This window comes from Mobula hypostoma, chromosome 2 (assembly GCF_963921235.1).
Source record: "Mobula hypostoma chromosome 2, sMobHyp1.1, whole genome shotgun sequence".
NCBI classification, from domain to species: domain Eukaryota; kingdom Metazoa; phylum Chordata; class Chondrichthyes; order Myliobatiformes; family Myliobatidae; genus Mobula; species Mobula hypostoma.
In genome coordinates this window covers 38868227-38881759 of record NC_086098.1, presented here as the reverse complement: position 1 = coordinate 38881759, position 13533 = coordinate 38868227, and the positions used below count along the sequence as shown (strand labels likewise).

At 41.0% G+C, this 13533-nt stretch overlaps 1 protein-coding gene across 4 annotated transcripts in view; it reads right to left on the bottom strand.

Annotated features, from left to right (window-relative positions):
* slc30a2 (solute carrier family 30 member 2) overlaps nucleotides 1-13533 on the bottom strand; it is a 176729-nt gene that overhangs the window by 23383 nt on the left and 139813 nt on the right. For all 4 annotated transcript variants that reach the window (XM_063035835.1, XM_063035843.1, XM_063035817.1 and 1 more), the window contains exon 4: nucleotides 1305-1458. In XM_063035835.1, the coding sequence (XP_062891905.1) occupies nucleotides 1305-1458 (154 nt within the window). The remainder of the gene's footprint in view (nucleotides 1-1304; nucleotides 1459-13533) is intronic.

Here is a 13533-nt window from a genome sequence, read left to right as displayed (position 1 = left end):
AATGGTTTTTTTCTAGTTGACACACTCAAACCTGTTGCCTTCCAAATAATTGCACACCACATCTAAAACTGCGGCTCTAAAGTGCTAAATCATTTTCAGAAAATAAGTTTTGTTGTAGAGTTTTTTCCTGCGGTTCACTGGGAAGATTATGACAAGATGTCACTATTTTTAAAATATTGTCTCAGGTACCTAGTGTAAACATCCTAGCCCTTGACCAACCATGTAGACACTGTGGCCAAGAAAACACAACGTACCTCTGCCTCCTCAGAAGGCTAAGGAAATTTGGTACATCCAATTGACATCACCCATTCTTATAGGTAGATCATAGCTTAGTACAGCAACTGCTCTGCCCGAGATCCCAAAATGTCTACCCTTTCGCTGCCTCAGGAAAGCAGGCAACATACTTAAAGCCCCCTTCCACCCTAGACATTCTCTTTTCTCCCTCCATCAACTCTCATCGGGCATGAGATTCAAAAGCTTGAAAACATGTACCAACTGGCTCAAGAACAGCTTCTATTCCTCTGTTATTGGACTATTGAATGGACCTCTTGTAAGTTAAAGATGGACTCCTGGCTTCACAATCTACATCGTCTTGGCCCCTGCACTGCACTTTCTCTGTAACTGTAACACTTTATTCTTTTTCCCTTGTGCTACCTCAAAGTTCTTGTGTTTTGAAATGATCTTTTTGGTTGGGTTTCAAAACTTATATGTTTACTCTATCTTGGCACGGTCTGACAATAATGAACCGACAGCGACACCAACATGGTTTCATTTCATCTGTAAAAGAGGTGAAATACCAGAAGCCTTTGCAATGCTGCAGCAATTTCCCCCATGACTTTGTGAAGCAAGAATGCATAAAGATGCATTTGTTCAGCAAGGCAAAAATCAGAAAATGTACAGACAAAGGGTTTTTGACATGAAACATTAATTCTTTTTCTCTTTCATAGACTCTGTCAGACCTGCTGATTGTTTCCAGCATTTTCTGTTTCCCGTCTGATTTTCAGCATCTGCAGTTCCTTTCAGATTAATATTTATTAACTGACATGTTGTCTTAATTAATATTGAATTACAACTGGTTACTGTTTTCATTGAGAGACACCTTCTTGATGTGTTAATTTTTAAAAATGGGCAAAGAGACGAGTGAATGTAAAAACAAATGTATGTGAAAGAAAAGCCATTAAATTTCACCTTTTTATATTATGATTTGCATTTACTCTCAGCAACATTTTAATGCATTTTTCTTGGAACTCAGAAATCAAATATTGTGTGATTAAAATGTTCAAGTAAAGATCAAGGTTGCTTACACGATATTGACTCCTATGGCACACCCAGATGTGATAAGCATTACATGGCTTTCAATTTCAAAGTCTTTGCTGATCAGTCGCTGTATAGCAAGGTAGACCAACACTGCTGTCACTGCCCAGATTGACAGCACAGAGAGAAAAGCTCCTAGAATCTCTGTGACACAAAGCAAACAAAGATACCGACATTAGAACAAAGCAGTCCTTTGTGTTTTACTGATCCTTGATTTTCTTTCCCAGGTTTTGCAGTCAAAATGTAGAATATTATCAAATAATGTAAAACTGTGACAATCAAATGACTTGTCTATCCTCTCAAATATTTATAATGAAATATTTTGAAAACAATAGGTGAATTATTTTAGGAGAGATGCCACTATAATTTTTAAAATAAGTGAAGAGAATTTCATACAAGCAAGATAATATGTTCACATGGTAACAGTGCAGCAATTTCACCCACCTGAGGTTCCAGTTATCAGAGAGGCCCAATTTTACCTGAACATGCTGAACAAAAGTTAGAGCAGTATTGAATAGGATGTAATGGAGTTGGGCCTCAGTGCTGAGGATATCAGTCAAGGAGAAGACAATAAGGTTCTCATCCTGCCAATTTATTTAGAAGATATTTTTGAGACAGGATTGCTGGTAACTCTCCAGGGTTCTGAGATGCACATCACTGAAACACCAGAGTAACACGTTCCTGACGATAGCACCATTTATGAAAATGTTGCTTCTCTTCTGTTTACATTTCCAGCCCCTTCCTCCTTTTAAACAGAAGGAAATAGGTACTTCACCACCTACCCCACCCTGCCAAACTCCAGTGCAACTGAACCCACAGTCACCACTGATCAGTCTTCCTGAGAATGAACCTATGGATGGTGACCCCATCTGTGTTCTTAGACCCTGTGCCAATCAGCTGGCGGGCATACTTGCAGACATTTTTAACCTCTCCCTGCTTCAATCTGTGGTTCCTACTTGCTTTTTCTAATTATCATTCCGGTACCTAAGAAAAACAAGATATTGAGCTTTAACAACTGCCTGGTTCTGACATCTGCCCTCATGAAATGCGTTGAGAGGCTTGTCGTGGCGTGCATTAACTCCAGCCTTCCAGACAACCTCGATCCACTGCAATTCGTCTACCACCAAAACAAGATATGGTGGTTGGCACCCCCCTACCCGGGGGCCCCTACACTCATCTCTGGACAGCGAAGATGCCTACATCAGACTATTGTCTATTGACTCAGCTCTCCTTTCAGTACCATAATTGAATGAAAGGTTGCTGTCATAACCCAAACATCACTGAACCCCAGACCCTGAGAATCAACACTTTCCTTTGTGTGGTTCTTTGACTCCTTGACCAACAGAGCAGAATCAGTGAGGAAGCAACACCTCCCCCATGATTATTCTAAACACTGGTGCTCCACAAGGTTGTGTCTTCAGCCCCCTTCTCCACTGCATGGACAGATTCTGCAGTAACTCCATCTACAAGTCTGCAAATGATAGTGGGCCGTATCTCAATTAATGATGAGTCAGACTACCGGAAGGAGATAAAAGCTTAGTAACATGCTGTCATGACAACAGCCATTCCATAAGAGTCAGCAAAACAAAAGAGCTCGTCACTGACTTCAGGAATGAGGTGCTTCACATGCTCCTGTCTACATCAACGGGAGTTTGAGAGAGTTGACACCCTGAAGTTCCTAGATGTGAGCATCACCAACAGCCTTCCCTGGTCCAATCATGTAGATACCACAGACAAGAAAGCTCACCAACAGCTCTACTTCTTCAGCAGGCTAAAGGAATTTGGCATGACCTATTGACCCTTGCCGATTTTTTTCAATTCACCGTAGAATGCATTCTTTCTGGACGTATAACGGCTTGGTATGAAACTGCTTTGGCCGTTACCACAAACATTAGCTGAGTTGTGGCACAGCTCAGCACATCATGGAAACCAGCTTTGTCTCTATGGATTCTATTCATACTTCTCACTGACCCAGTACAGAAGCCAGCATAATCAAGGACTCTACCCACCCCAGTAATTTTTTCTCCCCTCTTCTATTAGGCAGAAAATACAAAGGCCTGAAAGTACCTCAAATCAGGCTCACGGGCACTGATACCCCAATGCTATAAATGGTTTCCTAGTATGATAAAATAGATTCTTGACCTTGTATGATCTTACATCTTACTGTTTACTTGCACTACTCTTTCTCTGTACTCTACTGTGCACAGTTAACTTTTAAGCTTGTTCTACCTCAATGCACCGTGTAATAATTTGATCTGCGTGAACAGTATACAAGACAAGCTCTTCACTGTATCTCAGTACACCTGACGAAAACAAACCAATTCCGATTTGAGCTGGCCTTCTCCTGCCTGGTGTCTCTCTCTCAAAGCAGTGTTGCCGTTGTCAAAGCATCTAAGTTTCTGGGCTACAGTGGGTGAGGGGCATTCAGGTCTTTCACTCTGTTGGAACTGCCCAGGTCCCAAACGTCATGTTGAAAAGAACAAATTGCTTTTGTGTGGGTTCTTTTAAAGGTGAATAATATCACTCACCAGCTACCGTATAGACTTGACAGAGTGAGATCTTAATCCAGTGACAAACTGGATTCTGCTGAAAGGTTTCTGAGTACACATACTTACGATGAAAACTCATTGACATGAAACACCAACTCTTTCTCCTTCAATGACTCCTGCCTTAGTTACTAGATATTTAGAGCGTTTTCTGTTTTTATTTTGTATTTCCAACATCTACAGTTTTTTTAGCTTTAATTATTAGAAATATTATACATGTTTCTTTCATCCAAGTTATATGGATAGTGAACATCCAGTGCCCCAGCATCAATCCCTGTGACAATCCAAGTGCCATATCCTCCTGGTTGGAAAATAAACAATTTACTCCAAATCTGGTCTTCGTTAGTTAACCAAACCTTAAAACACATCAGTAACTTGCCTCCACCACTGTGCACTAACATTTTAATTAATCTTTTTTTGTGGTGGCTTACCAGAAGTCTTATAAAGGTCCAAATACTGAAGATCTATTCTATTTGTTACAATCTTCAAAGGTTCCAACAGCTTTGTTAAACCTGATTCCCCTTCATAAATCCATATTGACCATGACCAGCCCTATTGTTATTTTATAAAGGTCCTTTTATTCCTTCCTTGATATAAATTTTAACATCTCTGAGTCACTGATTTCCATTTACTCTCAGCCAGAAACTGCCAGAAACACTCAGCAGGTCAAGCAGCATCTGTGAGAGGAACAAATTGTTGACATTTTGATCAAAACCTTACACCATTTTCTTTCTCACCTTCCTTTCCTAAATAGTAAGATTAACACATTTGGAGTTATCATAATGTTGTTGCTACAGGCTCCCTTGAAGAAAATGAGCATGTGTTGTATATCCAGTAACAAAGCTATTGCTCTGTCGGAGATATTTAGCTACTGGCGAGTGCCTGGTTGACACATTGTTGTAACAATTGCCTCATTAGTTCAATTCCAGCTGTGAATAAATTCAAATGAGCAATGGAATTTGTAATAAGACTGACAGAATTCTCAGTCCCCTCTTCAAACTTGAGCTTTACGATCTTAGTTCAGTGCTTTAGAGAAAAGAAATTCTCTTTCTCTCTGTGACAGTGTGTCTGAAGTTGCTGTTACTCGGAAGAAGGTTTTTGGTAAACTGAAAGGTCTGAAGGTAGACAAGTCACCTGGACCAGATGGCGTACAACCCAGGGTTCTGAAAGAGGTGGCTGAAGATCCTTGGCCTCGGCCTAAAACATTGACTGTACTCTTCTCCGTAGATGCTGCCTGGCCTGCTGAGTTCCTCCAGCATTTTGTGTGTGTTACTTGGATTTCCAGCATCTGCAGATTTTCTTTATTGTGATATTTCCAAGTCTGACTGCTGGCTAAACAGCAGAGATTCAATTTGATTGGACTCAGAATTCTATGGTTCATTCTTGGCCACTTCTGAGATTTCTTTGGTTTGTCTTCCAGATTGCTTGTCTCAAAGCATTTAAGAAAGACCTATATCTCCACGGGTTATAGAATGCGAGTTGTTATCACTGCAGGAAAATGTGTATTCAGATCACAAGTTTAATGAACACATTAACATCTGTGTTATTGCCATCATACAGTGAGAGAAACCATAAAGACTGTTAGAAATTAGAACATTTAAGTAGTAAGTTGACTTTCCAAGGTGGGGTTCAGAGGACAGGCTGCCTCAAATCCAAAGCCAAATTTTAACTGGGTGTCAAGCCACAATAAGCATCAGCAAGGATGGATCTCTAAATTAAATGCTTCAGTCCAATTTGGAAGTGGACACAGAAAAGGCTTGTCATACTAATTTTTGCCTCAAATTTTGTCCACACTACCAGATTCAGGAACAATTATTACCCTTCAACCATCAGATTCCTGAACCAGCATGGATAATTTCACTCACCTCAACACTGAACTGATAACTGAACACAACCTATAGACTCACTTTCAAGGCCTCTGCAACTCATGTTCTCAGTATTATTTATTTTTTTATATTTGCAGTTTGTCTTCTTTTGCACATTTTCAGTCTTTTTAATTAATTCTACTGTATTTCTTTGTTCTATTGTGAATACCTGCAAGAAAATAAATCTGAGGGTGGTATGCCGTTGAACTATTGAACTTCCAGTATTTTCAGACAATACAAAATTTTGTTTTAAAAACATCAAAAGCATAAATGGCACAGGAACAATTCAGTGCTGTGCATTAAGAATATATCTTAATATTATCTACTGTGTTTATGGATGTTCTTGCAGAAAAATGGTGTCAATTTTTAGATTTCTAGGCTGTAGTATAGCCCCCTTACTAAAATTCTAGTACATGCCCCAATTGCAATAGTGACATTTAATGTTCCTGTATTTCTCATTCTATACCAGTCATCCTTAAGCCTGCCTGAATGACAGAGCCAATTAGTGTAGAATAACTAGTTACTGTGGGTGAGAACTTGAGAAGTCAGCCCTTACATAATTATGTAAATTTTTCAACTACATTTTCCCGAATATTGTAATTTCTTTGCCAATTCAAGATAATAATCAAATTATTTTCCATTAACTTCCATGTTTGTGATGAACTACCAACATCTAGAAAGCAAAATGCATTAGAAAATAAATTCAAAGTTCCCAGGTTAATTGGTTTACCTGCACAACAAAATAACTGAATTAAAATTCCATTAATTTTGTCTTAAAATGTAATTCAAGAGGATGACATTGTAATCTACATTTTACCAAATATATGCTTATAAAAAAAGGATTGCCTTTTTTTCTTTCAAAATAATAAACCTCAGAGATCAGGACTTTGTTGAAAAAACTAGCTAATGGGCATTGCCATACTACTAACAAACACTACAGGAACACTCAATGCGAGTCTGGTGACCTATATAAATTGACATCTCTAGTTTTCCTCGTTCATGGTGAATGCAGAGCTGGTTTACAAGAAATGTGACACTCAAAATATGACTCAAGCAGCAACTAAAAATAACAATTCAGAAATATACATCACGTGGTCTACCAAACCACTAATTGTGTAATGTAATCTTAATGAAAATCAACAGAACTCTGTGGAAGAAATATTTCACACAAATGGGTAACTGGCAAACTGCCTCAAGGTGAAAGGTGAGCAGTGGTGTTAAGTTAATTGGGCCAAAAATCTACAGATTGCAACAGCAGTAATTTCACAAGATCACGTCCATGGGCAACAGCCATTAAATCTTGAGCAATCAATGGCCATTAGTACCAACTGCAGTCTATTTTTTCATAGCCACTCCAGAGGTGACTATTATTAAAATTCTGCAAGAATATTGTGTCAATTTAAATTAACTGACTAACTTATTTATAGAAAGTAAATGGTTATTAAACATGTGGGATCTATAAAAAGGTAATACAACACTCTGCAATAATGGGAATAAAATTTAAATCTATTATACGGAAGGAGAAGATGCAAGAAATTATCATCTCCAAAGTCTCCTTCAAAGCTCACCTCATTCTGAACTGGGGATGCATTATGATTATTACAATATCATTGGATCAAAACCCCAAAATATTCCTACCTAATAGTACCTATTGCACATGGGATTATAACAAAAAGACAATGAATCACCAACATCTCAGATCATTTATAAATGAGATATACAAGTGCCCTTCCCAATAAAGCCCACATGTTCTGTCAAGATAAACTTATGTTTAAAAGTCACCACTAAGTCATTCTTTAAGGCCTATTAGTACCAGTCTGTAAATGATATTGGTTACATAAAGCACATTGCAACTTCTACATCACTCTCACTGATTCCAGCATCACATGTTTCATGGCTGCCTGGAGAAGACAAATCTCAGAGTTGTATACTGCACAACTGCTTATGTACTTAGATGATAAATGTACCTTGAACCCTGAACCCTAATCTTGAACATTCTGGAGGTAACAACTGATCAGACATATGATGCCGAGTTACATCCTAGGATGTGCTGAGACACATCATCAGTGATGTAACCTGGGGTTATTGGATGTTTCAGGTCTTTCAACATCGGACACCCTCGCCCAGGCGACCCAGCCTGGGTTGATTAGGCCCTGGCTTGTCTCCCAGCGGCACTGGTCCATGGCTATTTAGAGGCTCACTCAGCAGTCTTTGAAATGGTCCTGATGGCTCTTTTCTTTCCAGCCCCCTTAATGCCCCATATGTTCTACACAGAAAGCAGCAGCTAATCCTCCACACCTCACCTCTATAGGCTCGCATTGTGCCCTCCACCCCGTCTCTGCACTGCTCTACCAGCTCCTGGTATTAGGCCTAATAATATTCAAACACCACCACAATCTGGTCTTTCCAAGGCACAGTCAGTTCTACCATGACCACCCGTTTTGAGATTCCTGTCAGAATGATCCTGTCAGGCCTCAGCGATGATGATGCAGTGAAATCAGGGAACTTTATTTGCTTGCCAAGATTGACCAGTCAGACGCTGGGGTGAGCAAGCCTGCTCGTGATCTGTGTTGAGGCCGTGGCTGGTCTCCAGCTTCGACAAAGGCTATGGGCTTTCTGGTTCGGCAGAGGAGCCTACTGGTGTTACTTGGGAAAATAATTCCTGCCACTGTCTTCAGCACCTGGTCATGGCTGTACGAGCAAGTCAGAAGTTGGGTGCACTGCTGCAAGTGACTTACCTTCTGATAACCCAAAGACATTTGATTATCTACAAGCACAACTCAGAAATATAAAAGTGTGCTCTTTCACACGTCTAGATGAATAGAGGTCTAGCATCCCTTTGGAAGCTCACTACATCCTAGACAACGCAATCTCCTTTTTGCTACACCTGAACATGAATTATTTCCACTACCAGCACACAGTAACTGCAGCATTTAGCCGCTGCCAAGTGTATTGCCACCATTTCGCCCAGGCTACTCCAACAGCACCTAAAAAATGATCAGAAGCAGAAACTGAGAAAGCTCTGCAACACACACAAAATGCTGGAGGAGCTCAGCAGGCCAGGCAGCATCTACAGAAAAGAGTAAACAGTCGACTTTTCGAGCCGAGACCCTTCATCAGGACCAGAAAAAAAGGTGAGAAATTAGAGCAAGAAGGTGGGGGGGGGTGGGTGCAGAGGGGAGGAAGAAGTACAAGGTGGTTGGTGATAGGTGAGACCAGGAGAGGGGGGAGGGGTGAAGTAAAGAGATGAGAAGCTAGGAGGTGGAGAGATAAAGGGCTGGAGAAGGGGGAAGAAAGCTTCCCCTTCACCCGTCCCCCTCTCCCAGTTTCACCTATCACATAGAAGGGGAATGCAGTGGATGCACAGAAACTTTCCCAGGACCTCTCGCGTGGAAACCCCACCACCTTCAGCCTTCCCGGATCCTCTCGCACATCAGCCCAAACATGTCCCTGGGCGAGAATTATACCCTTAGACCAACGAGCTAAATTAAAGAATAGGAGATGCCTGGTTAATTTTTAATTCCTTAACAACATTTAATCTTCTAAACTTTAGCTAATCTAATCTTCTCAAAAAACAGATTAGGTGGCCGGTTTCATATTACTGCCTGTGGGTGTTGCCTATACACGAATTGGCCTTTGGGATCTTACATTACAACGTTGAGAACATTTCAAAAATACTTCATTGACTGTAAAGCTTTTGAAACATCCTGAAAGAGACACAGAAGCAGGCACAAAAACACAACTCTGCTGTATATATTTAGAAAAGGCAATTTCATCCTGTAACATACCACATTTAGAAATGAACTCTGACAGTGTTGATATAGTGTTATATGTAACTTAGATTTGGTTTTACATTTCTATTACATGATGTATTTGTATTTATATGTATGACCCATAAACAGTTCAAATGTGGCAACTAAAGTTAAAATACATCTCGTCACTTGTAATAGTGTATTCAATAAAATCTTTAGCCAAAATATTTGACCAAAGGTGATCTTCTAAACCTATTGGGCTGTATTTTCTTGGGATTTTGATGGTCAACCTTCATTGCATGCTACAGTTTCTGACCCCCTGTGACGGGGTCCTGAATTACCCCTATGAACTGTGCTTTTGAAAAAAAAGAGAGAGAGTATTTAACACCAACATCTTGTTTTTAAGAGAGAGAGAGAGAGAGAGAGGAAGATTGCTCACAGAATGTTTACATTTCCCAAGGACATCGCCTGCTTGTATATTCTTACACAGAGAAGGGAGGAATTATTTGAGAGACAGTTAGTATGGTGAGATAAATAGAAGGTCAGATGGTAGACCTCAGACACATGATTTTGAACACTGAATGAGCTTTGTTGTGCCCTCAGAAAAGGTGGTTTTGGAGGATCGATCAGTGGCTCTTGCAGTGTGAACAGGGCGTGACTGGTGGGGAATTATTTGTGTGTTCAACCCTCGCCTGGGTTGATAGCTCCACCACAGAAGAACCTTTGTTGTGGTCACAGTCGGTGACTTCTAAAGGATTTCGGAGGACAGCGGGAAGATCGAAGGCGTCAGCTCATCTGAAGACTCAAATCTCTCCCTCTCTCTCTCTATTACTACTCAACTCAATACCACGAACTGAACTGAACTTTACTCATCATTGTAAGACTGTATCTATTTACCCCTAGACTTGAAGAAGCTTGATTTTCATACATTTCCACACTTACTGATACACTTACTTATATATAATCATTGTTAACCCGTTTGATTTATCTTCATTTATATTACTGTATTGCATAGTTACTAATAAATATTATTAGTTAATAGCAATACTGGACTCCAAAGTGTTTTTCATCTCTGCTGGTTCTTTTAGCCTGTCGCGGGGTACGTGACACACTAATGAATGCCAGATTAGACCTTCAGCAGGAATGGAAAGGCATGACTCAAAGTGATAACTGTAATAGTGCTAGTTAAGCCTTTGGGCAATTTAAATATTTTTGAATTAATAGAGTTTACTTAACCAATTGTAATTATTTGGTAGTATTTATTAATGTTTTAGTTTGTGTTTATTTTTCTAATTATCTATATTGTTCTTTTGTTTGAGTTCAGTTGGATATGAACATTTATGAATATTCAAAAACATCTAAAACTTTTCACAGAACTGACAACCAGCTGTTTCGTTTAGAATTTCCATCTGCTTTCCTGATGTAATGTTTTATATTGTGTAAGGCTCTGTATAGGTTAACTAAATGAATTTGCAAAACATAGAAACATGGAAAACCTACAGCACAATACAGGCCCTTCAGCCCATAAAGCTGTGCCAAACATGTCCTTACTTTAGAACTACCTAGGCTTACCCATAGCCCTCTATTCTTCTAAGCTCTGTGTATCAATCCAGGAGTCTCTTAAAAGACCCTATTGATTCCGCCTCCACCACCGCTGCCGGCAGCCCATTCCACGCACTCGCCACTCTCTGCGTAAAAAACTTATCCTGACATCTCCTCTGTACCTACTTCCAAGCACCTTAAAACTATGCCCTCTCATGCTAGCCATTTCAGCCCTCAGGAAAAACCTCTGACTATGCCTCTCATTATCTTGAGCACCTCTATCAGGTCACCTCTCATCCTCCGTCACTACAAGGAGAAAAGGCCAAGTTCACTCAACCTATTCTCATAAGGCATGCTCCCCAATCCAGGCAGCATCCTTGTAAATCTCCTCTGCACCCTTTCTATGCTTCCACATCCTTCCTGTAGTGAGGCAACCAGAATTGAGCACAGTACTCCAAGTGGGGTCTGACCAGGGTCCTATATAGCTGCAACATTACCTTTTGGCTCTTAAACTCAATCCCCATGATTGATAAAGGCCAATGCACCATATGCCTTCTTAACCACACAGTCAACCTGCACAGCAGCTTTGAGTGTCCTATGGACTCAGACCTCAAGATCCCTCTGATCCTCCACACTGCCAAGAGTCTTACCATTAATACTATATTCTGCCATCACATTTGACCGGCCAAAATGAACCACCTCACACTTGTCTGGGTTGAATTCCATCTGCCACTTCTCAGCCCAGTTTTGCATCCTATCAATGTCCCACTGTAACCTCTGACAGCCCTCCACACTATCCACAACACCCCCAACCTTTGTGTCATCAGCAAGTTTACTAACCCATCCCTCCACTTTCCTCATCCAGGTCATTTATAAAAATCACAAATAGTAAGGGTCCCAGAACAGATCCCTGAGACACACCACTGGTCACCGACCTCCATGTCCCATATGACCCATCTACAACCACTCTGCCTTCTGTGGGTAAGCCAGTTCTGGATTCACAAAGCAAGGTCCCCTTGTATGTCATGCCTCCTTACTTTCTCAATAAGCCTTGCATGGGGTACTTTATCAAATGCCTTGCTGAAATCCATATACACTACATCTACGATTCTACCTTCATCAATGTATTTAGTCACATCCTCAAAAAATTTAATCAGGCTCGTAAGGCACAACTTGCCTTTGACAAAGCCATGCTGACTATTCCTAATCATATTATACCTCTCCAAATGTTCATAAATCCTGCCTCTCAGGATCTTCTGCATCAATTTACCAACCACGAAAGTAAGACTCGCTGGTCTATAATTTCTTGGGCTATCTCTACTCCCTTTCTTGAATAAGGGAACAACATCCGCAGCCCTCCAATCCTCCAGCAACCTCATACTTACCTTTTAGATCAGAAGCTCTCTGCTGGCAGGCAAGTTTTGGCCCACAACTTTAAGAAACAGATATTAGCGAAAAATATGACCATAAATATTAGATTGAGATTTTTCAGCACGGAATGGGAGTATTGTGATCTTATGACATGGATCAGCATGTGGAATTAATTATGTCATTGTAGCCACGTGGGCAAGTGGTTAAGGCATTCGACTAGTGACCTGAAAGTCGTGAGTTCGAGCCCCAGTCAAGGCAGCATGTTGTGTCCTTGAGCAAGGCACTTAACCACACATTGCTCTGCGACGACACTGGTGCCAAGCTGTATCGGCCCTTGCCCTTCCCTTGGACAACATCGGTGTTGTGGAGAGGGGAGACTTGCAGCATGGGCAACTGCTGGTCTTCCATACAACCTTGCCCAGGCCTGCGCCCTGGAGAGTGAAGACTTTCCAGGCGCAGATCCTTGGTCTCGCAAGACTAACGGATGCCTTATTGTAGCCATTAATGAGACTTGATTGCAAGAGGGGCAGGACTGGCAGCTCAATGTTCCAGGATTCCGTTGTTCTAGACGTGATAGAATGGGAGGGATTTAGATTATGAGAACACTCAGTCCTCTTTTATTGCCATTTAGAAATGCATACATGCATTAAGAAATGATACAATGTTCCTCCAGAGTGATATCACAGAAAACAGGACAAACCAAAGACCAACACTGACAGAACCACATAATTATAACATATAGTTACAGCAGTGCAAAACAATACCATAATTTGATACAGAACAGACCATGGGCATGGTAAAAAAAAAGTCTCAAGTCCCAATCGGCTCCCGAGTCCCAGGTAGCAGGTGGAAAAAGGGAGAAACTCCCTGCCATAAACCTCCAAGGCACCGTCAACTTGCCGATACCTTGGAAGCAGCTGACCACAGCCGACACCGAGTCCGTCCATCTGAAAACTTCGAGTCTCCGATCAGCCCCTCCAATACAGCTTCCCGAGCGCCATCCTCTGCCGAGCACCTTCGACCTAGCCCCGGCCGCCGAAACAAGCAAAGCCGAGGATTCGGGGCCTACTGGTCCGGAGATTCTGGTTACCACACAGTAGCAGCGGCAGCGAAGTGGGCATTTCAGAAGTTTCTCCAGATGTT